Source organism: Hippopotamus amphibius, chromosome 12 (assembly GCF_030028045.1).
Source record: "Hippopotamus amphibius kiboko isolate mHipAmp2 chromosome 12, mHipAmp2.hap2, whole genome shotgun sequence".
NCBI lineage: Eukaryota > Metazoa > Chordata > Mammalia > Artiodactyla > Hippopotamidae > Hippopotamus > Hippopotamus amphibius.
In genome coordinates this window covers 48,875,078-48,899,839 of record NC_080197.1, presented here as the reverse complement: position 1 = coordinate 48,899,839, position 24,762 = coordinate 48,875,078, and the positions used below count along the sequence as shown (strand labels likewise).

Here is a 24,762-nt window from a genome sequence, read left to right as displayed (position 1 = left end):
CTGCCACCTCGTGGTTCTATCTTTTTCCTTCATCAGTTCCCAAGTCCCTTGAACATGCTACACCCAGGGAGGAAATATAGACAAAAAAAGGGAAGAGGTGCAGCTGATGAGCCCTGGGGCACACTGATGTTTTCCTAAACATTCATCTCAGAGATGAAGAGGAGCCAGCAACAGAGATGGAGGAAGAAAGACTACAAAGGAAGCAGCAAACGAGGAGAGGAAAACTGTCACATGGTGGGGGGGTCAAATGCTGCCAATAGGTTTAGAGGACTGAGAAAGAGCTTTGGATTTCACTTTGCATCTTTTTTTTTCCTGTAAATTCACTTACTGCTTTAAAGTTTTTAACTGTTTCAGCACTTACAGGAATTTTTTTTAAATCAGAAAGAAAAATATCTAATTTCAAATACAAAAGAAAAATTTAAATTATTCATGGTTTATCTCTAAAACCCAACCACTTACGTGCTCATGCTTTTTTTTTTTTTTAACCAACCCATTCTATCTATTCAACATGTGCATCCTATGTGCTTACTAAGCATTTATTTGCACTTGGATTTTCTGTGTCAGGTTATTTTGATGTGGGGCTTCTTTAAAAAAGCTAACTGAATTTGTCCAGGAAGAAGTCTCACATTTTTTGGAAAAGCAGTGCTGCAATATTAGTTCCAGATCTGCCTTCAAGCTGAACTTGGGTGTCAGTAGCTCTTTGAAAAGTTCAAATCCTTCAGTGAATTCATTTAGCAACAATTCCTTGGTTAAATTATATGAGGTTATCAGAAAAAAAGTCTTTCACTTTTCAATATTCTGGAAAGAGATTTCACATAATGCTTCATCTTCTCAATTGCATTGTTACGATTAAGGCTTATGGCATCAATAGTCCCTTTGGCAATACTAATATGAAATCAAGATAGCTTTGTAGAAAGATTCAAAAAGTCTTCTACCTTCAACTTAATGTTAGATAGACTCTTTTTCTATATAATACTTCTGGAAAGCTGTGTCAATCCCAGTAATGTTAGGGAAACCAAATTCTGCCATTTTCTGTTTCACTATCAAGTACTGAAGCATCCAGTGGAATCTTGTGTTTTTGCACCTGCCTTAGTCATGCCATACCCTCCTCTCCAAACCAGATTAATCCTGGATCTCCATAGTCTTGGACAGCGTGCAATTCTCTCTCACAGATAGCATCCCAGTGCTCTTGGGTCCCCAGCCAGTGGGGCGAAGCCATCCCCTCCTGGACTGCCCCCTTGGACCACGCCTGGGGCCCCAGCGCCACTGCTCTGCTCACTCCCACCATGCTCAGAAATGCTGCCCTCCTGTTCCGTTCATCGCATCATTTAAATCTGTGGTCAGCACACTTCCTTGGAGGGCCAGATGGAACATATTTTAGGCTTTGAGGGCCATATGGTCTCTGTCACAACTATTCAGCTTGGCCATAGCATGAAAGCAGCCACGGACGAACAATACTTGAACAAATTAGCCCAGCCATGTTTGAATAAAACTTCATTTATGGGCACTGAAATTTGAATTTCATGTAATTTTCACATATCACAAAATTATTCTGCTTTTGCAACCCCTTTCCCCCCACTTCCCCAACATTTAAAAACAGAAAAACCAGTTTTTAGCTTGAAGCCATACAAAAAATGTATGGGCTGTGCCAGATTGGGTCTGTGGGCTGTGGTTTGCTGATACTTGGTTTAAAGCAATCACATAGTTTCTTATTTTTGCCTCCTCTCTTCCTTGAGTCCGTGCCCTATAGCTACTTTGTGTCACTCACAGGTGATGGAAAAGAACGGTGAGAGGCCACTTTACTTACACTTATTTTTTGGGGGAAAGTACTCCAGAAGGCAACGGACTTTTCAATTTCACTTCCTCCGCCTTCTGGATTAATTTCTCTACCTTTCCAAGTGTATTGATTTAGAATGATAACACTAAGGAGACCAAACAAACAACATATTGAGACAGCCCACATTTTGAAACAAAATTTCTTTAGTGTCCTGTTAACTATCTGGCAATGTGAAAATGAAACGTCAAAATCTTTCCAGTCCTGTTTTAATACCTCATCTAAATGGCAAAAGCCCAGGTTACTAATGGAACTGCAAGAGGCAAAAGTAAAAGGAGGGGGGAGTACATCATACATCACATAAATTTCCTATGCTTCAAAGATTTTGTACTTCCTCAAAAAGAGTCGAAAAGCTGTGGGTGCCTAATAAATGTTAATGGGAGTAGTTAACAGCTTATCAGTTGCTCTTCAGGTACTCACATTTCTTGCCATCTGACCTGTGCTATGTAATTAAGTGCAAGAAAAATCTGTAATTTATTTTATAAAAATTAATACTAGCCCAGAGGGACCATTCTATTTCAAGTAAAGATATCAGATGTAATCAGACCCTTTCTAGCGCTATAGTTAGAGTCTAAAATCAGGATCTTTTATTTTATTTTATTTTATTTTATTTTATTATTTTTTTGGGGGTACACCAGGTTCAATCATCTGTTTTTATACACATATCCCCGTATTCCCTCCCTTCCTTGACTCCCCACCCTCGAGTCCCCCCCACCCTCCCCGCCCCAGTCCTCTAAGGCATCTTCCATCCTCGAGTTGGACTCCCTTTGTTATACAACAACTTCCCACTGACTATTTTACAGTTGGTAGTATATATATGTCTGTGCTACTCTCTCGCTTCGTCTCAGTTTCCCCTTCACGAACCCCTGCCCCCTCCCATACCTCAAGTTCTCCAGTCCATTCTCTGTATCTGCGTCCTTGTTCTTGTCACTGAGTTCATCAGTACCATTTTTAGATTCCGTATATGTGAGTTAGCATACAATATTAGTCCTTCTCTTTCTGACTTACTTCACTCTGTATGACAGACTGTAGTTCTATCCACCTCATTACATATAGCTCCATCTCATCCCTTTTTATAGCTGAGTAATATTCCATTGTATATATATGCCACATCTTCTGTATCCATTCATTTGTTGATGGGCATTTAGGTTGCTTCCATGTCCTGGCTATTGTAAATAGTGCTGCAGTAAACATTATGGTACAAGTTTCTTTTGGGATTATGGTTTTCTTTGGGTATATGCCCAATAGTGGGATTACTGGATCATATGGTAATTCTATTTGTAGTTTTTTAAGGAACCTCCAAATTGTTTTCCATAGTGGCTGTTTCAACTTACAGTCCCACCAACAGTGCAGGAGAGTTCCCTTTTCTCCACACCCTCTCCAACATTTGTGGTTTCCAGATTTTGTGATGATGGCCATTCTGACTGGTGTGAGGTGATACCTCATTGTAGCTTTGACTTGCATTTCTCTGATGATTAGTGATGTTGAGCATCTTTTCATGTGTGTGTTGGCCATCTGTATGTCTTCTTTGGAGAAATGTCTATTTAGGTCTTCTGCCCATTTGTGGATTGGGTTATTTGCTTTTTTGGTATGAAGCTTCATGAGCTGCTTGTATATTTTGGAGGTTAATCCTTTGTCTGATGTTTCATAGGCAATTATTTTTTCCCACTCTGAGGGTTGCCTTTTAGTCTTGTTTATGGTTTCTTTCACTGTGCAAAAGCTTTTAAGTTTCATGAGGTCCCATTTGTTTATTCTTGATTTTATTTCTATGATTCTAGGAGGTGGGTCCAAAATGATCTTGCTTTGATGGATGTCATAGAGTGTTCTGCCTATGTTTTCCTCTAGGAGTTTTATAGTGTCTGGCCTTATATGTAGGTCTTTAATCCATTTGGAGTTTATTTTTGTGTATGGTGTTAGGAAGTGTTCTAATTTCATTCTTTTACATGTTGCTGTCCAGTTTTCCCAGCACCACTTATTGAAGAGGCTGTCTTTTTTCCATTGTATACTCGTGCCTCCTTTGTCAAAGATAAGGTGCCCATATGTGTTTGGGCTTACTTCTGAGTTCTCTATTCTATTCCATTGATCTTCCTTTCTATTTTTGTGCCAGTACCATACTGTCTTGATCACTATGGCCTTGTAGTATAGTTTGAAGTCAGGAAGCCTGATTCCACCAGCTCCATTTTTCCTTCTCAAGATTGCTTTGGCTATTCAGGGTCTTTTGCATTTCCATACAAATCGTAAGATTTCTTGCTCTAGTTCTGTGAAAAATGCCATTGGTAATTTGATAGAGATTGCATTGAATCTGTAAATTGCTTTGGGTAGTACAGACATTTTCACGACGTTGATTCTTCCAATCCAGGAACATGGTATGTCCCTCCATCTAAAATCAGGATCTTTTAGAACAACATGAATCATAATAATCAGATTTTTAAGACATGCTTCTTAGTATTTACTATTACAATATTTACAACCAATGGTTTATTTTTTAAATTCATTTTTACTGGAGTATAATTGATTTACAATATTGTGCTAGTTTCTGCTGCACAGCAAACTGAACCAGTCACACACATATATATCTATACTCTTTTTAAGATACTTTCCCCATATAGGTCACCACAGAGCACTGAGTAGAGTTCCCTGTGCTATACAGTGGGTTCCTATTAGCCATCACCTTATATATAGTAGTGTGTATATGTCAATCCCAATCTCCCAGTTCATCCCTCCCCTTTTTCACCCTGACAACCACAATTCAGGGCCCCTATATCTGTGACTCTATCTCTTGTTCTGCAAACAAGTTCAACTGAACCATTTTCTTAGATTACACATACAAGTGATATCATATGATATTTGTCTTTCTCTGTCTGACATTTCACTCAGCATGACAAAATCCAGCAACAAATGCTTTAAAACAAAGTGCACACACCCTAATTTTTTCAAAAATTTATACATATTAGAAAAGAATAGAGACTGGAATCAAGACAGTGGAGTACGAGGACATGTTCTCACTTCCTCTTGCAAGAACATTGGAATTACAACTAACTGCTGAACAATCATCAACAAAAAGACACTGGAACTCACCAAAAAAAAAAAAACAAAAACACACCACATCCACAGACAAAGGAGAAGCCGCAATGAGGTAGGAGGGGCGCAATCGTGTTAAAATCGAATCCCATAAATGCTGGGTGGGTGACTCACAAGCTGGAGAACAGTTATACTGCAGAAGTCCTGAGGGTCTTCCTAACCTGGGGGTCCAGCAACGGGAGGAGGAATCCCCAGAGAATCAGACTTTGAAAGCCAGCGAGATTTGATTGCAGGACCGCCACAGGACTGGGGGAAATGGAGACTCCACTTTTGGAGGGCACACAAAAAAGTGTGCTCACCAGGACCCAGGGGGAAGGAGCAGTGACCCCATAGGAGACTGAACCAGACCTACCTGCTGGTGTTGGAGGGTTGCCTGCAGAGGTATGGGGCGACTGTGGCTCGCTGAGGAGATGGGGGTGCTGGCAGTGGGGGTTCTGGGAGGTATTCATTGGTGTGAGCCCTCCCGGAGTCCACCATTAGCCCCACAAAATAGCCTGTAAGCTCCAGGGCTGGGTCACCTCAGGCCAAACGACCAGCAGGGTGGGAACACAGCCCCACCCATTGGCAGATAAACAGATTAAAGTGTCACTGAGCCCCACCCACCAAATTGGATTAAAGTTTTACTGAGCTCCACCCACCCAGCCCAACCCACCATCAGTCCCTCCCATCAGGAAACACACACAAGCCTCCTAGACAGCTTCCTCCACAAGAGGGCAGACAGCAGGATCAAGTAGTATCAGCAGTACTTCATCTTGTGGAGCAGAAAACCACAGCCACAGAAAGACAGAGAAAATGAAAAGGCAAAAGACTTTGTACCAGATGGAGGGACAAGATAAAACACCAAAAAAAAAAAAAGCTAAATGAAGAGGAGATAGGCACTCTTCCAGAAAAAGAATTCAGAATAATGATGGTGAAGATGATCCAGGACTTTGAAAAAAGACAGGATGCAAAGATCGAAAAGTTGCAAGAAAAGTTTACCAAAGACCTAGAAGAATTAAAGAACAAACAAACAGAGATATGCAACACAGTAACTGAAATGAAAAATACATGAGAAGGAACCAGTAGCAGATTAACTGAGGCAGAAGGGCAAACAAGTGACCTGGAAGACAGAATGGTGATAATCACTGATGCAGGAAAGAATAAAGAAAAAAGAATGAAAAGAACTGAAGACAGCCTAAGAGACCTCTGGGACAACGTTAAATGCACCAACATTCGCATTATGGGTTCCCAGAAGGAGAAGAGAGAGAGAAAGGACCTGAGAAAATATTGGAAGAGATTACAGTTGAAAACTTCCCCAACATGGGAAAGGAAATAGCTACCCAAGTCCAGGAAGTGCAGAGAGTCCCAGGCAGGATAAACCCAAGGAGAAACATGCCAAGACATATAGTAGTCAAATTGACAAAAATGAAAGACAGAGAAAAGTTATTAAAAACAACAAGGGGAAAATGAAAAATAACATGCAAGGGAACTCCCATAAGGTTAACAGCTGATTTCTCAGCAGAAACTCTGCAAGACAGAAGGGAGTGGCACGATATATTTCAAGTGATGAAAGGGAAGAACCTACAACCAAGAATACTCTACCCAGCAAAGATCTCATTCAGATTCGATGGAGAAATCAAAAGCTTTACAGAAAAGCAACAACTAAGAGAATTCAGCACCACCAAAAAAACTGCAGAGGAAGGAACAATCCCAAACTCATTTTATGAAGCCACCATCACCCTGATACCAAAACCAGACAAAGATATTACAGAAAAAGAACACTGCAGACCAATATCACTGATGAATTTAGATGCAAAAATCCTCAACAAAATACTAGCCAACAAAGTCCAATAACATATTAAAAGGATCATACATCATGATCAAGTGGGGTTTGTCTCTGGAATGCAAGGATTCTTCAATATATGCAAATCAATCAATGTGATACACCATATTAACAAATTGAAGGATAAAAACCACATGATCATTTTGATAGATGCAGAAAAAGCTTTTGACAAAATTCAACACCCACTTATGATAAAAACCCTCCAGAAGGTGGGCATAGAGGGAACCTACCTCAACATCGTAAAGGCCACATATGACAAACCCACAGCAAACATCATTCTCAATGGTGAAAAACTGCAAGCATTCCCTCTAAGATCAGGAAGAAGACAAGGATGTCCACTCTCACCACTACTATTCAACATAGTTTTGGAAGTCCTTGCAACAGCAATCAGAGAAGAAAAAGAAATAAAAGGAATCCAAATTGGAAAAGAAGAAGTAAAACTATCACTGTTCACAGATGACATGATACTATACATAGAAAATTCTAAAGATGCCACCAGAAAACTACTTGAGCTAATCAATGAATTTGGTAAAGTTGCAGGATACAAAATTAACACACAGAAACCTCTTGCATTTCTATACACTAACAATGAAAGAGCAGAAAGAGACATTAAGGAAACAATCCCATTCACCATTGCAACAAAAAGAATAAAATACCTAGGAATAAACCTAACCAGGGAGGTAAAAGACCTGTACTCATAAAACTATAATACATTAATGAAAGAAATCAAAGACGATATAAACAGATGGAGGGACATACCATGTTCTTGGATTGGAAGAATCAACATTGTAAAAATAACTATACTACCCAGAGCAGTTTACAGATTCAACACAATCCCGATCAAATTACCAATGGCATTTTTCACAGAACTAGAACAAGACATTTTACGGTTTGTATGGAAACGCAAAAGACCCCGAATAGCCAAAGCAATCTTAAGAAGGAAAGACAGAGTTGGTGGAATCAGGCTTCCTGACTTCAGGCTATACTACAAGGCTACAGTGATCAAGACAATATGGTACTGGCACAAAAACAGAAATATAGATCAATGGAACAGGATAGAAAGCCCAGAGATAAACTATGGTCAACTAATCTATGACAAAGGAGGCAAGGATATACAATGGAGAAAAGGCAGCCTCTTCAATAAGTGGTGCTGGGAAAACTGGACAGCTACATGTAAAAAAATGAGATTAGAGCACTCCCTAACACCACACACAAAAATAAACTCAAAATGGATTAAAGACCTAACTGTAAGGCCAGACACTATAAAACCCTAGAGGAAAACATAGGAAGAACACTCTTCGACGTAAATAACAGCAAGAGCCCTTTTGATCCACCCACTAGAATAATGGAAATAAAAACAAAAATAAATAAGTGGGACCTAATGAAACTTCAAAGCTTCTGCACAGCAAATGAAACTATAAGCAAGACGAAAAGACAACCCTCAGAATGGGAAAAAATATTTGCAAACAAATCACAAAGGATTATTCTCCAAAATATATAAACAGTTCATCCAGCTCAATATCAAAAAAACAAACAACCCAATCAAAAAATGGGCAGAAGACCTAAATAGGCATTTCTCCAAAGAAGACATACAGATAGCCAAGAGGCACATGAAAAGCTGCTCAACATCACTAATTATTAGAGAAATGCAAATCAAAACAACAATGAGGTATCACCTCACACCGGTTAGAATGGGCATCATCAGCAAATCTACAAACAGTAAATGCTGGAGAGGATGTGGAGAAAAGGGAACACTCTTGCACTGCTGGTGGGAATGTAAATTGATACAGTCACTATGGAGAACAGTATGGAGGTTCCTTGCAAAACTAAAAATAGAGTTACCATATGACCCAGCAATCCCACTACTGGGCATATACCCAGAGAACACCATCATTCAAAAAGACACATGCACTCCAATGTTCATTGCAGCACTATTTACAATAGCCAGGACATGGAAGCAACCTAAATGTCCGTCAACAGATGAACGGATAAAGAAGATGTGGTACATATATACAGTGGAATATTACTCAGCTGTAAAAAGCAATGAAACTGGGACATTTGTAGAGACATGAATGGACCTAGAGACTGTCATACAGAGTGAAGTGAGTCAGAAAGAGAAAAACAAATATCATATATTAACACATATATGTGGACTATAGAAAAGTGGTAGAAATCAACCAGTTTGCAAGGCAGAAATAGAGACACAGATGTAGAGAACAAACATATGGACACCAAGTGGGGAAAGCGGGGAGGGTTGGGGGGGAATGAATTGAGAGATTGGGATACCAAATTGTACACCCTAAATATATGCAGTTTATTGTAAAAAAAAAAAAAAAAAAAGAAAAGAAAAAATTAAAAGAAAAAAGGAAAAAAAAGAAAAGAATATATTTTTGGCTTTTTCCATATACAACCAATAAATGAATGATTACCCATTAAGATCTGGTTCATAGGAGGGAATTCCCATAGGTGATCTAGTGGTTAGGGCTCCAAACTTCCACTGCAGGGGGCTCGGGTTCAATCCCTGGTTGGGGAACTAAGATCATACAAGCCATGTGGTTCAGCCAAAAAAAAAAAAAAAATCTGCTTCATATGAGAGAGGGGACCAAGATGGCAACATAGGAGAGTCCTGAACTCCCTCATCCCTAGGATACATCAAATGTACAGCTACACACAGAGCAATTTCCTCTGAGAGAAATCCAGAAACTAGCTGAGTGACTCCTGCACGTCAAATGAGAAAAGCCACATCAAAGCCAGTAAGAGAGGCAGAGACACACTCTCAACTTCATCCCTGGCACAGCACCACACAATTGGGAGGGAATTCCCAACCCCAATTCCTAGCTTCTCCCTGAGAAGTGAAGGGTTTGGACCACAGTGTAGCAACTCAACATTTAAGAGTCCTACTCAAGGAAAGAACGGGCCTACCAAAGACCAACTCTGAAAGCCAAGGGGGTTTAGGTTCATGAGACCCACAGGACTGCAGCAAAGTGGCAGTTCTTAATGGAAACCAAACACTTGCTGCTGCGGCCATCGCCCCGGGGCTCAGTGCAGAAGTAGCAGAGAACAACACTCATCTCTAAGTCTTTCCCTGAGGGTGTGATACACTTTACAAGCTGCTGCTTGAGCATTAGGTTTCTAATTTAGCACACATTTGGGGGCTGGCTGCCATTCAGGGCCACGGAAGCCTGTGAGCACTTTCCCTACTTTCTCCCTCTGGTTTGCTCCAACAATTATTATCAGATTGCCAATGTCTGGAAGGAGCTTGTACACATGTCTGGCATCCCAAGGTATAGAACCCCAAATCACCTAGCTCTAATAGCCAACAAGAATTGCATTCATGAGTCCCACAGGACTTCAGCAAACAGAGCAATTTTTAAACGGGTGCAGGAGCACCCCCTGCAGCTTCACATCTGGGGTTCAGTGTAGAGGGGGCAGGCAAAAAATGCTCACCTCCCAGTTTCTCCCTGGAAGGGGCTTAACTACATACACACCAGCTGCTGCCTGAGGATCCGCTTCTGATCATCCTGCATCTAGACATTGACAGCAATTCTCCCCTTTGGGATATTGATGGGTCTTGGCACACCCACAATTACTGGGAGCCACTAAGAACAAAGTCAGGGGCTCCATTGCTCTTCAAGTAGCTTGGGGATCACAGAGTTTTGAGAGCCAACCAAGAGCTCAGACTGGGCTAATTGATGAGGTTCATCTCCTGCATGAGACCATTCTGTCAAGACTGGGAGAGGTGACTGTTGTACCTAATGTGCAGGCACCAAGACAGACAGTGAAGGAAGATAAACAGAGGAATATGTTCCCAACAAAAGAACAAGAGAAATCTCTAGAAACAGATCTGAATGAAAGAGATATGTGATTTACCTTATAGAGAATTCAAAATAATGGTCAAAAAGATGCCCACCAAAGTCAAGAGAGCAATTCATAAATAAAGTGAGAACTTCAAAACAGCTCGAAAATATAAATAAGTGCCAAACAGAATAATTGAATATTGAATAATAAAATAACTAAACTGAAAAATTCAATAGAGGGGTTCATAGCAGACTAGATCAAACAGAAGAAAGGAGCAATGAACTCAAAGACAGTCCAGTGGAATTCATCCAATCAGAACAACAAAAAGAAAAAAAAAAAAAGAATGAAAAAGAGTGAACATAGCTTAGGAGACCTATGAGACACCATCAAGTGGACCAATATACACATTATAGAGGTCCCAAGAGATGAGAGAGCAAAACGGGCAGAAAGCTTATTCAAAGAAATAATAGCCAAAAAGTTCTCTAACTTGGAACAAAAAACAGACATGCAGATCCAGGAAGCTCAAAGAGTACCAGATAAGATGAACCTATACTGACGCACATTATGTTTAAATTGTCAAAAGTTAAAGGCAAGAAGAGAGACTTAAAAGCAACAAGAGAAAAGCAGCTTGCTACCTAGAGGGAACCCCCATAAGACTACAAGTAGATTTCTCAGCAGAAACTTTGCAGGCCAGAAAAAAGTGGGATGATATATTCAAAGTGCTGAAAGAAAAAAACTGCCAACCAAAAATACTATCTGCAGCAAAGTTATCGTTCAGAATTGAAGATAGGGTTTTCCAGAGAAACAAAAGCTGAAGGAGTTTATCACCACTAGATCAGCCTTACAAGAAATGCTAGAGTTCTTCAAGCTGAAATGAAAGCTACCAATAAGCTATTTAGTAACATGAGAACATATGAAAGTATAAAACTCACTGACAAAGGGAAAATATATAGTTAAATTCAGAAAACTCTAATATTATAATAGTGGTGGGTAAATCACTCATAAAGACAAAAGTATTAAAAATAAATATAACTACAATAATTTATTAATGGACACACATGATAAAGACAAAATATCAAAAATACAAAATGTAGGGGGAGTGTAAAAATGTAGACTTTTCGTATGTGAATATACATCCGAGGAAAATGAAATCAGCATCTCTAAGAGATATTTGTGCTCCTGTGTTCACTGCAGCATTATTCACAATAGACAAGATATGGAAACAACCTAAGTGTCTGCCAACAGGTGAATGGATAAAGATGTGGCATATATATACAATGGAATACTATTCATCCATGAGCAAGAGGAAAATCCTGCCATTTGTGACAACACGGATAGACCTCGAGGGCATTACACTAAGTGAAATAAGCCAAAGACAAATACTGTATGATGTCTCTCATAGATATAAACTCATAGATACAAAGTAAAATGGTGATTGCCAGGGCTGGGGGGTGGGGGAAATGGGGAGATACTGGTCAAAAGGCACAAACTTTCAGTCATAAGATGAATACATTCTGGGGATTTAATGTAGAACATGGTGATTATAGTTAACCATAATTATATACTTGAAAGTTACTAAGTAAATTTTTTTAATTACTTTTTTTTTTTGGCTGCACTGGGTCTTCATTGCTGTGTGCAGGCTTTCTCTAGTTGCGGTGAGCGGGGGCTACTCTTCGTTGTAGTGCGTGGGTTTCTCATTGTTGTCCCTTCTCTTGTTGTGGAGCATGAGCTCTATGCTCAAGGGCTTCAGCAGTTGTGGTACATGGGCTCAGTAGTTGTGGCTCACGGGCTCTAGGGCACAGGTTCAGTAGTTGTAGCGCACGGGCTCGGCTGCTCTGCGGCATGTGGGATCTTCCTGGAGCAGAGGTCGAATCCGTGTCCCCTGCATTGGCAGGTGGATTCTTAACCACTGTGCCACCAAGGAAGTCCCAGGAGAGTAAAATTTTAATGTTCTTGCCACCCCCCCGACCCCATGATAACTATGTCACAGGTGGAGGTGTTAGCTAAAGCTATGATGGTAATAATTCTGCAATATATGAGTATATCAAATCAACACAATGAACAAGTTAAACAATTTTATGTCAATTATAACTCAATAAAGCTGAAAAAATTTGCTTCATACAATTGTACCTCCGAGCTAAAAAATCTTCTGGCACCGCTGTATATTTCCAAGTACCCTAATCCAATAGAGAAGCAAGACGGCCATTACAAAACAATTTTGTCTTTACTTTTTGATGGCCGCTCATTCAAATGCTATTTCACATAACCCTTCTGGTGACTGGATGTCTAGTAGTCATAGAATTACCCACTCATCTGCTCCAAAGCTGTATGTCCACTTGACAAACAAGACACTCTTGATGGGGGTGTACACACAGAAGTGTTTCGCAAGGTGTGGGTCCCAGTGCAGCAGCACTAGTGTCACCTGGAAACTCAGAAACGCACATTTCCTTTCCCATCCCAGACTGACTTAGAAACTCAGTGGAGCCCAGCAATCTGGGTTTTAAGAAGCCCCCCAGGGGATTCTGGTGCAGACTAAATTTTGAAACCACTGAATTAAATCATCTGTACTCAAAGATGAAGTAAATTACATGAATGAGAAAAAGTAACAGGTAAAGGTTAAGTCTGAGTTAACTTGGTGCATGAGATAAGTCCACAAGTCACCTCCAGGGGCAGCTATGTGGGCACACAGGGCCTTGGCAGTGAGGACCCCCAGAATGAATGGAATGAGATGGGACTTGAAAACCAGTTGAGTTTCAAGTAGGAGATGGTTCTAACAGTGACCAGTGGATATCAGTAACTGCTGAATCCAGTCTCTGCATATATTGTGTTCTCTTTGACCAAACTTGACTGGTTGCATGTATGTGACAACTGTTTGCAAGGACATGTTCAGTGAGGTGCCAATCCAGGCATGTTCTCTTACAAAGACTATGTGTCACAATCAGCTGATAGCCAATGACTGTGGCATTACTGACAGCATCATTAATGTAAGTCAGACAGATCATAATAGGAAATGCTTTTATTCTTTAAAAGCAAATGTTTTAAGAAAAAGGAACTGTACTTGTTGCTAATCACACTGGCCATTTTTAGGATAGTACACCCTGTTAGAAAAAGCAATTTCTTTCTTTCTTTTTTTTTGAGATGCTTCTTGCTGAATGAGCCGCATCTATCCTTTAATAGGAACAACACACGTGATGAGCATGTTTAGTGAGCAAGACTCAGACTCTTGATGGACAAGAGCCTCGGCATCCTCTAAACACTGTTCTTGGCTGCAGCAGATGACCAGATACTTTGATTACATATTTTCAGAGCTCAGAGAGGCTAACCACCTAGTCATGCCAGAGCTCAAAACACCAGCATTAATAATCACCAAAAAAGGCACTTTAAAATACATTTGACAAGGAGTGACACTCATGCAATGAGGCCCATCTAAGCCCTGCACTACAGACAGTGCATTCTCTGTCTCCATGCACGTGTGTGTATAAATATATATATATGTATATGCATACACCAACATCCATACACGTGAATCTACCTATCTATCTCCATAAGTGTCTGGGGATGGAAAAAACCATTTCTGTTTCCTTTCATAGTACACAAAAATTCTAGTCACTTTATTTGGAACAAAGAATGAGAAGATTGGCAAATTAATGCAAAAAAGTACCCCACAGCACCTTTCTATTGACAAAAACAGCAGTAAAATAAATACTCAGAGCTTTTCTAGGTCAACTATTAGAATAATAAAATATAACATTTTTTACAAGTTTATTCCATCGGAGGGTGGACGTTTTTGGTACTGTAAATTTCACACACATTCCTATTGCTTAGGTTGAAGAGAACATAGTGAACAGAGGAAACTTATTCCACAGATTCCTTCCTTTCAGTACCCAAGTTTCACAAATAGTAGGTTATTCCACTTTGCTTAACATATAAACAAAGTTTTGTATAAATATATTTCTTTGATCTCTAAATTCTCAAGATATTTGCGCAGAGTACTAAAAGTACTTAGAGGACTTTTGTGAAATGAACACAATTGGGCATATGCCAGTCCACTGCTTACCCCAGGCTTGGGTATTTTGTCTCGACGTTTTGACAGACCAAACCCATCAGTGTCAGAGGTGGACAAAAGGCTTACTTGTCCTTCCCAGGAACAGATGTATAGACACGTTCTTATTCGTAGGATATGAAAACACAATTAGTAATGGCATTTAAAGTTTACTTACTAGCTGCATAATGCCTGAGAACAAAAATCAAAGCAATGTTTGAAAGGTTAAGAGTCAGACTCTGGGCATTTCCGTTTTTTAGCTGCTGGCTCCTCAGTCTTGTGCGATTCTAAAGTGCTGGTGCTGGATTTGAGACCAGGGTCTGCTTTAAGGTTGTCCATGGCAACAGTGAAGCCTGAGAGAAGGTACCCCCCACCTCCACTCATCAGGAGTTTGGGATGACTTCGATCTGGCAAAACCTAATCAAGACAGAAAGACAGACATTTGTGTTTTCCTAAGCAGATAAAGCCATGCTAGCAATACTCAGGCCAGAAATGAGATTTTAAATGACACAGATTCACTTCAAGAGAGATCAATTTAATTAGACCAGTTCCTAAGGAGGTCCTTCTTTCACATGATAGTGCAGATGAAAGCATAGAAATTGGTTTAAGTGATTTTCTTTTGAAAAATAAAACTGAAACCACTTCTCTTAAACTTGAAGCAAGTTTATGGGGGTGAAAGGGCAATTGGTTTATGCAGTGCTCGGGGCCTGGCTTTCTCCCTCTTTCCTCATGGTCAACAGCAGAGCTGGGTCCATGGAGAAGTAGCTACTGGACATACGCCCAGAGCCTTCCTTCTCCAACACTCTGGTAAAAGTTCTTCTCTTCTGTTCCCAGAGCTAAATAAGATGGCCACCATGAAGGGCAGGGTTTCCCAGGTCTGCAGAGTGTCCTGAATGAAGTAAGATGTCCAGGAAGCAGGGCAGGGCCTGTGACAGCCATGCAAGTGCACTCCTAGGTCTCTAAGAGGGAACTGGCTCTGAGCTGAAGCAACAGAAAGCCTCTTGCTGCTGCTCCTTTTGAGATTCACACCCAGGGAGGCTACTCCAAATTGATAACTGAGCATGGGTACCACGACCGGACCATTTCTGTCTACAGGAGTCCTTTAATGGGCAGTCTTTGCTCTGGGGCTCGTCATCTTCCTGGCTAAGACTTTCCCAGAGCAGCACTGCATGCTCTTCCTCCCCTCCCCTCCCCAGCTTCCTCCCACTTGTCACAGGCATCAGACCCATATCACAGTCTGACAGCTCTCCCACCTAATTCTGCTCCCCCTCTTTTTATCATTCACAGGCAATTCTCTTACACTTTTAATTCTATCTTTGCATATACCTTCCAGAGGACCTGGACTGACACAGAGCCCACCAGGAACTCTTGAACACTTGCTGCAGAGCCATCCCAACAGAGAGAGGAAAGGGTCACTTTCTTGTTAGCCTAGAGATTTTGCTATTATCAATTATTCCCTCTATAGTGGTCTTGGGGAGACACGAATCACAGTCGTTTGCATTTTAAATGGACTGGAGTTACTAATAGACCATGACATGAAAAAAGGAAAAAGAGTCAGGAAAGGTCAAGGTACTTTATCTTAGTTACAGACGTAAGACTCTCTCATCTCTATAGACAGAAACAGGGAGATCCCTACTTAGCAACTTCCGGCACTGCTGCACAGAGCCAGCGACCCAGGAGGGCAGCCCCTGGGGACCAGCTGTGAGAACACATACCTGGTAATTTCTAAGCCAGGTTTCAGACAGCCTGAGGTTAATGATCCCTCCTCTTTCCCGCAGTTTTGTGTAGCATTCCAACAGAGGCTAAAGGCATAAACAGAGTTCTGTTAGTAATTATTTTGAGGGTTGCAATTTGAGAATCAACATTGAGATGCAAGAATTCCTGTCTATTCCATTTCAGTATTACCTCTTTATATTGACAGTAGACCACGAACGGCCTTGAAGGAGCCACAAAGTCCAGCAAAGATAGCAGCAGTGGAGTGGGATGGAAACGACTAGCTACAATTAAACTGCAAGGAAAATGTCAGACAAATTATTTCTCTATGCCCGCAAAGCAGAGAACAGGTTTTAAGAGGCATTTAAAACATTCATGTATTGATTTGCATGACTCACACAAGGAAGCAGTCTAACTACAACATTCTAGAGATCACAAGCAGTAAAATCAGAGCTCTTACTTTCCGAGAAACACAAACTGGATTATAAACTCTCAAGGTGCTTGGCAACTCTAAGTGGCATTTAATAACATTCTTGATTTAAAAGAAAAAACACTGGAAACAAACCCAACATTATACTGCTGGCTTTGCAGGTACCTGAATCTGCTTCTCCTGTCAGGTCTCTTTAGCCCTTGCCCTTAGCCAGTATCACATCAACTGAAATGCCCCACCCCCCGCAACCCTCACCTAGTGGGACTACACAGCACCTTCTGAAACGCCATCATTGGAGAAATTTCAATTTCTTCTAAAACTCTGAAACCAGCACAATCAATTTTCCACCTTTGCCAGATACAGCCTCCTTTCTTTAAAAACCCAGAACAGAATCATCACGTTTGCCCCCACTACAACCAAAGTAGACAAGCAGACAGAGAATGCTGATCTGCTTGAAGCAGAGCCCAAGAGCACCTGCATTCTTTCATCAACGCACCCATCTGCGTTTCTTTCACTCAGCAGAGCAGCAGCCTCTAGATGTCTTTTCTTCTGCTCTTCTTGTCTCCTCTGTTTTTCCTGAATCTTCAAGAAGAAGAAGAAGAAACCAATATACTGAGGTCATTCAGTCAGGTTTATGGAAACACTGGTCTGTCAAAACATTTTAACAAAATTTATCAACTCGGACTAAAGCAACAAAAGGAGACCATTTACAAGGAAACTGAAAACACGTAAGTGAGCCCTTTGGTTATAAAACCACCTTGAAGCTACCTATACAATGCTCTGTATCCTAAAGCTCCATCCCAAAGATCAAACCACACGTGTGTACACTCGCACCACTCTTTCTCTGTCTGCTCTGATATTTATCATCTTGGGAACTGATGCTCCAAAGCATATCAAGCCTCAGGGCTTCCAGGAAGTCACAGAGGCCCTGAGGCAGCTATCGGGAGGGTGTGGGAACTCTTAACATCCTTACATAGTCCTTTCTGCTTCCTCTGTCCTTAGGCTCCTTGTAGTCTGGATCTGGAGAGACCATTTCCATTGGTTCTTCTTCTTCTGGGTGATTGCCCTCTGGGGCCTCTGCCATGCTGTCTTCGTTCTCTTGTTCTGAAGCCTGTTTTTCCTCCAAGGTGCCATTACTTTCTTCAACTGAAGCACTGTCTTTTGGCTCTGAGCATAACATCTCAGCAGAAAACGTTCCATTTAAGAGACTGTCCACTTTGTTGAGGGGGAATTCATAAAGACCGCTGAGGAAAGATTTTGGAAATCCAAAACATGCTGTTGCTGCCCGAACAGGTCCACCTCCAGGGTACAGCTGAATAATGGAGCCAAAACCTGAACAGATAAAAGGAACAAATACCTGCTCAATGGAGGCGACTCTAGACTAGGCAGCCCTCGGGGGGCTCCACGGTAAGACTGAAGGGCTCCCTGCTTTACGCTGTTCAGAGGCTGGAGATGATACAGCTCCCCTGGGGGTGCCTCCGGAGTCTACACATATTCCCAATGGAGGCATCGTAATTCCAAATGGGTACACAGGAAGTGTAGAAACAAATCCAACATTATACTACTGGAGGCAACCCAAAGAAGTGTAGTCCCCTTGATACTACAGTAAAACCCTGTGATCACACGAATTTTTGTATGTCACATGACTGGTGATTGGTTCTTAGCTTCCCCCCAGTCCAATCTTTAAACAGGGCAGTTGAAAGTTCTTATCTTCAATGGGGTCAGAGAAAGGGCAGGCAAATCAGACTGTGCTGTACTCTTCTAGGACAGAATACATCCCTAGTGTTCTTCCCACCCCATCCCCTCAATTCAGGCCTATAAAATGAGCACCAGCTATCCAAGAGTTTCCTGAAATCACTGTCCTGGAGGTCACAGGCTTCAGAACCATCCCCACTGACACAGAAGCTGGAGAAGACACTGCTCGGGGGTGTCAACACAGCTCAGGCTGGGAGATGCGGACTGCGGAGGAAGGTGCCAGAGACTGGAGCTGTGCAGAACACCCAAGTCATTTCATTAACTTCCAATAACTCAACCTCACTTTGCATGAGTCTGAATTTTTTAGACCCCTCTACTCAAATCATGGCAGGGTTTTAACGAACTTGAAAGCATGAAGTCTTACCTCCCATTCGTTCCATCATTGCACCCAGCACCAAGCCTGCACACGTTTCCATCACAATCATTTTATTGCCAGCACGGATATTTCCCAACGTCAACATCTGGGCCAGCGTATCGTATCTCATGTGGCTACGGAAAAAAGAATGATTCATTCATTTTTAGCTAAGCAAAGTCTGCTATTTTAATCATCATTTTTCAAGTTTTGTTTGTTTCATAAAAATGATGTTGATAAGATTATTGATTGCTTTGGAGGCAATAGTGAAAAAGGACTTACAATTTATGAAGTAGGAGGACACTTTATGCAGATGAGTAAGATTTTCATTTTACTTAAAATCATGACTCTTAAAGACATATTTTCCCCCAATTATACTTTTGAAAGGAAACAAAGCGTACTTAATTTTTCCAGGCTCTCTTGCATAATACATAACTGAAAGAATGCGGGTGGATGGCTTCACAACAGTAATCATGGCTTCGTATCTGGGGAAGAAAAGGCAGAGCATCAATTTTTAAAAGCTAGTTTAAAAATATTTTATTTTTAATAATATGTTTTATAAATCTATAAAAAGATTTTATATTTTCATCCTTTTAAAACAAAAATTACTTACTTCTTTTTCTTCTTTTTTATATATTTATCTTGAGCAAATTCTGTCTTGTCTCGGAATGTTGTACTATTTTCAATTAATTGCTGAACTATTTCCTATAAGAAAAGGAGTAAGCAGATTTCCTGAAACTTTACTTTCACCACACAGATAATTTCAAAGGTTTCTTACCCCAGAATGTATCCAAAGGTCTGATTCTCCAGGCCCTTTTCCACATAAGTCCAAATGGATGAACTCTGTATTTTTATACTCTATCTAGAATTTGTATTAAAATATAAGTACCTTATAACTCCATTTAAATCAAAGTAAAAGAACAGACATATACCATAAAGGGAGAGAAGAGGTAAAGGAAACTGTCAGTCCGGAAGACAATGGCTGAAAACATTACTGAAAATGAACAAAGTTAAGCTCTGAGATGCACTAAGTTATCAAATTCCCTTTTGTTAACAATATTAGTAGTGTCATTCACTTACGTTTCTGCCTATAAGAAACAAAATCTTTGATATACTGATTGCATATACACTTCAAGCCATTTTTAACAGAAGTGTACAGTATTTTTACATTTTACCTTAGGAGAAGTCTGCTTTAAAAGCAAGCAATTTCCTAAATACCAAATGAAAACAAAACAAAAAATCCTTTGAATTTTACCTCGCCTTTAATGCCTTTGTCCTTTAAAGCTTTTATGTCATCTTGAGTAAGTTTCTGAGATTTCCCATCATCAATTATATTTCGGTTATCAGTGCCCGCTTCTTTGGTCTCTAAGGAAGAAAATTGCTCTGTGACATGTATGATCTGAAAATATTTAAGACTCTTTCCTCTTCTAAGTTCGTACCCACATCCAGCCCATCAGCTACTTAAACCTGGCCTTCTAGCTCCACTGCCCCCACTCCAACCCACTACCCTTCCTTGTCACGACTACGCCAAGCCTCTCACTTACATTCTTGTTCCCACTCTTGTCCCCTTACAATCCACCTGAACACCAGAGTTTTATTTTTAAAATGCAAACTGGCTCACCTATTCCAATGCCCAAAACCACAGTGTCTTCCTATAGCAATTCAAAGATGACCCGCAAGGTTGTATACGATCTGGCCCCTGGTTACCTTTCCAGGCCTCCCTTCTAACCCCCTGTACTCAGCCACATTGCCCTTCCTTCTGTTCCTCAGACTCAGCAGATGGTCCCAATGTGGGGCCGTGGCACTTGCTGCTCCTCTGTCTGGAACGCTCTTGCGACCTCTCCGAGTGGGTGGATCCTTTCCATCACTCAGGGCTGAGCTCAACAACTCAGCCAAGTCTCACCTCATTCCATCAGCCTTCAGTACACCTCCCTGCTCTATCATCTGCGTAGCACACGTCACCATCTGAAATTATGCTGTTTGCCTGTCTATTTGATTATTTTTGGTGTTCCCCACTGCTAAGTTAATTTTGTGGGATAGGCTATCTAAATGAACTGCTATAGTTGCAATGCTTAATCATGTCTGGAATATATTTGATGCTTAATAAAAATATGAATGTTGATTTAAAAGTATTTAATAAACTGGTTTGAACCATAACTTCAATAGTATTTTAAGTATTTAATTTTAATAATTTTTATAATATCTTAATTATATTAATAAAATATTTAAGCACATTTATTTTAATAAAAATTTAAGTACTTAATTTCAATTAATGATAATACTAAAATTATGGGGCCATTACTTTAAAAGGCTGTTAACTGTTAAGAACTTCCTATGTGTCACATGACTGAACACTCACTACAGCTTGGGCATTAAACATGTTTATGGCCCTATTTTACAGATGAGAATATAAAACTTAGAGAAACCAAATAACTAGCTCAAGGTTACAAAGTAAGTGATGAAGCTGGAATTTAAACCTAGTCAGTTGAATTCAAAGCCAGACCTCTTATCCTCTACCCTGTATGCTATCTACCTCAAAAGCTGGTAACTTGTGGACACCAAAAGGCCTCCACACTTGCTCTTACACTGAAGCTGCAAAGATTCATGGGATTAAAAACCTGGCCCAAGGCTGCAGAGCTGGATAATGATGGGCTGGAGTCAGAACCCAGGTATCTCAAAGCCAAAGGCAGACCCTAACTCATTCCACCAAGCTACAGTTCTCAGATCATGAGTTTAGACTTCTTTGGGGACAGCCTGGGCTAGCATTTTAGAATTTTAATTCCAGTTGATGGGTTTTTGAGTAGCTAGCTCAAGAGCATCTATTTCATACACCTAAGTAGTACAGTGCACCTGAAGTAGGCTCTTCCTTCTTCTTCTTAGGCTGAAGACTTCCTCCATTGGTCACTTCAAATGTAGTTCCATAACTATGGCCAATGACGTTATCCAGATAGAACCACTGTTTTTCAAAAATCACCTTCCTGGGGGAGAAATGCAATCAATTAGCTGAATCTCATTTGCATTCAGTATCAGAAAGATATATTCAATCTAGTTTATTTCATAATCAGTCTCCCGAAAGGATATCACCAGCATTATCTCTGACCGTGAACTGACAAACGAACTAGAGAGGATTGGGTTGGGGGCAGAGACATAAAATTAATAAAGAAGCCACACAAACACTGAATTTGGAACGAGAAACAAGAACAGAAGACATTGCTCTTCTGAGGCATTGGTCTGGCTCCAATTTGCAGTGTCTGGCAGGATGTCCAAACTCACAGACTTTGGATTTCCTGAGTAGCAAAAAGGGTTGCCAAGATTGCAATGCCACTAAGACACACTGTGACACCTCTTGTAACCTACAAAGGAAAATCTCAATACTGAATAATCATTGAGATGACAGAGATTTAACAAATTCCCTGGCCTAACCGCCCATTTTCTTTGAAAATTATCCAGTAAAGGCAAATGACATTTCCATATGAACATTACTGACAATCTACACATTTATAAATGATGCCTAACACTGGCAAGGCTCTACTGAGGCCCAGGTAATTTTAGCTTTTCCCATTACCCAGATTTTTATCTTCTTACAATTTAAAAGGGAAATCCCACAGAAACAAAAAACTTTCCTTTCAAAAGATGAAAACTAACATCTGCTGAGGGTTGATCAGGGGTTAGGTAGTATGTGTCAGGCGTTTCATACTTTTTGATTTAATTCTCAATTCAGTACTCCTGGGACCTGGCTCCTTCCAGACGAGCAATCTTGAAGCTTAGGGATGAGTGTCTTGCCCAAGACTCAGTTACACAGGGGGAGTTGGGATTCAAATCCAAGTCTGCCTGCCCCCAAAGCCTGGTTCATTCCACTACATCAAACAGTCTACCCAGCAAAGAATAAATGGGTCTCAGGAAGCCCTGCTTAGCTTCATGACACAGCCCACATCAACAGAACTCTGAAGCCTGAAAGATATGTACTGGTTAATTTTCTTCATGCCCCATCCCACACCTTCTCTTTCTTTCTCTGTGCCCCAAGAGGCTGAGCATAACAGAATGCTCCCTTGATGAAGGCTTCCCATCATTCTAGACCCTTGGGTGCATCACCAGTCTCTACTGGTTCTCTAAAGCTTGTCACACCTCTGTGTGTGTATGTGTCACATCTTTACTAACTCTCCTCATTTGAGCCATCTGAGTGAATTTCTCTAAGTATGCAGACAGGGCCAATTCTTGTTCTTTGCTGGGTCCTCAGTGATTAACACATAACAGACATTCAAGATATCTGCTGATATGAATCCCCTCAGAGAAGCTGAAACTCAGCTCAGCCCAAATGTGCACCCTCCCCAGCCTCATCCTTTGAGAAGTCCAGTGCTAGTAAGCAGGATTGGGTTTACCCCCTGGCAGCTGGTCTGACAGGCAAAGAAGGGTGTGTCACTCAGACAGGCTGGCCTGACAAGAGGGCACTGCCTTAATGAGGAAAGCGGGGCCCAGGCAGAAGGACAGAGAGCCACAGCTTTCTTGGGGAAGAGTGGGATGTGTAGAGTCTGCTCGTAGAGCCAGGACTGCTTCTGCCCAACCACATGAGTGCAGCTCTGAGGAAACAGTGAAGGGAGAGCCCAGCCTGGCGTGTTGAGCTCAAAGAGTCATTTTCTAAATAAAACGGAAACTAATGCTATGGCTTCTGCCAAGAAAACTGATGAAAAGTGTTTCAAAATAAACGTGTAAAGAATACTTTTTAGAAATAAAGATGTTGCTGTCTGTCTCCTTGGGAATGAAAAGCTCTTATCTAAAAGAGCACATTTGTAAGAAGCACACTCAAACAACCACATCTCACAATAAAGCAACTTAAAAGGACAACACGAGAAAGAAAAACCAAAGGTTCACCTGCAGTCATTCTACAGCTGTGTAACTGTGGAATCATTCATCGAATGTATAACCTAAGGACTCTGCTGTTCTGCTATACTTCAATTAAAAAGCTTAAATATTTAATTATATTTAAATATATATTTAAATATATTTAAGTTAATAGTTAAATATTAAGCATTAGCATTTTACAAAAATTATGTACTTGGAAGCAAGCACACACTTCTAATCAAATTCGAAAACAAAAAAGTACTGATTTCAAGAATACAGAATAAAGTTGTGATGAGGGGGGCTCTCGGAGGCAAAGAAGAGATTTGAGGGTGAAGGGTGGGTTCTGTGGGAAGAAGAAATCAAGACCTGGGGAAAGAATCCCAAGACAGAGGGTGGGATGGGCCTGGAGAGAGGGGCGGGGCCCTAGAGGGCCAAGAATGGTAAAAGGACTGTGGAAAGACCTAAGTGAGATGCTTAAGATAGAGGACCAGTATGAGATCACGAAGAGGGGCTCTGTAGGAAGACAGGAGGAGTGAGGGAGTTCCCGAGGGCCAAGGATGGGGTCCTGGGGGCAAAGGCCTTCGTGGGAAGATCCAAGAGATAACAAGGGAGAGGATTGGGAATCCAGAGAACCAAGAATGGGGCCCTGGAGGGAGAGGGTGCCTAGAAGGTGGGGGCGGAGAACCCGTAAGGCCAGCGACCTGACTCACTTTCTCCGCTGGACTTGCACTGCTTTAAACACATCTTCCCGTTTCAGCACCACGAAGTCGCCGTCGCGGATGCGGTGGTCCCCGGGCTGCGGTGGCTGTGGGCCCGGTTGCTCCTCAGAGCCCTCCATGACGCTCAGCCAGTCTCCGGGGTCCGCAGTGCCTCTCCAGTTCCCCGCGCTCCGGACCTGGCCCTGGGCTGTCGCCGCTGGCGGACTCACCTCGCACAAACCAAGGCGACTATAAGCCGTGCAACCGGCACCGCCCCCACGTGCTGCGCGCCGCTTCCGCTTTCCGGTCGGAACCTCACGACAGCTTCCGGGAGCCTCGCGGCTTCCGTCTGGCCGATCTCCTTGATTGGCTGCCCTCCGTCCCGCCCCCCGGTCCCG

The 24,762-nt window shown here is 41.3% G+C and overlaps 1 protein-coding gene and 1 pseudogene across 3 annotated transcripts; both read right to left on the bottom strand.

Annotated features, from left to right (window-relative positions):
- Positions 1 to 754: 754 nt before the first annotated feature.
- LOC130833982 (EEF1A lysine methyltransferase 2-like) lies at positions 755 to 10,264 on the bottom strand (annotated as a pseudogene).
- TRMT6 (tRNA methyltransferase 6 non-catalytic subunit) lies at positions 4,179 to 24,742 on the bottom strand. Of its 3 annotated transcripts, none has more exons than XM_057703907.1 (12): positions 24,377 to 24,652; positions 21,678 to 21,805; positions 20,083 to 20,192; positions 19,441 to 19,532; positions 19,229 to 19,312; positions 18,840 to 18,964; positions 17,694 to 18,052; positions 17,217 to 17,302; positions 16,483 to 16,585; positions 16,293 to 16,379; positions 14,756 to 14,994; positions 4,179 to 4,227 (listed from the first exon to the last, which is right to left on the bottom strand). In XM_057703907.1, the coding sequence occupies exons 1-11, from the start codon at positions 24,502 to 24,504 to the stop codon at positions 14,803 to 14,805; spliced, it is 1,494 nt and encodes a 497-aa protein (XP_057559890.1). In that variant the 5' UTR covers positions 24,505 to 24,652; the 3' UTR covers positions 4,179 to 4,227; positions 14,756 to 14,802. The 3 variants fall into 3 exon arrangements, with proteins under 3 accessions (XP_057559890.1, XP_057559891.1, XP_057559889.1); XM_057703908.1 differs by lacking the exon at positions 4,179 to 4,227 and adding an exon at positions 11,592 to 12,417; XM_057703906.1 differs by lacking the exon at positions 4,179 to 4,227 and having other exon boundaries at positions 14,732 to 14,994; positions 24,377 to 24,742.
- Positions 24,743 to 24,762: the final 20 nt, after the last annotated feature.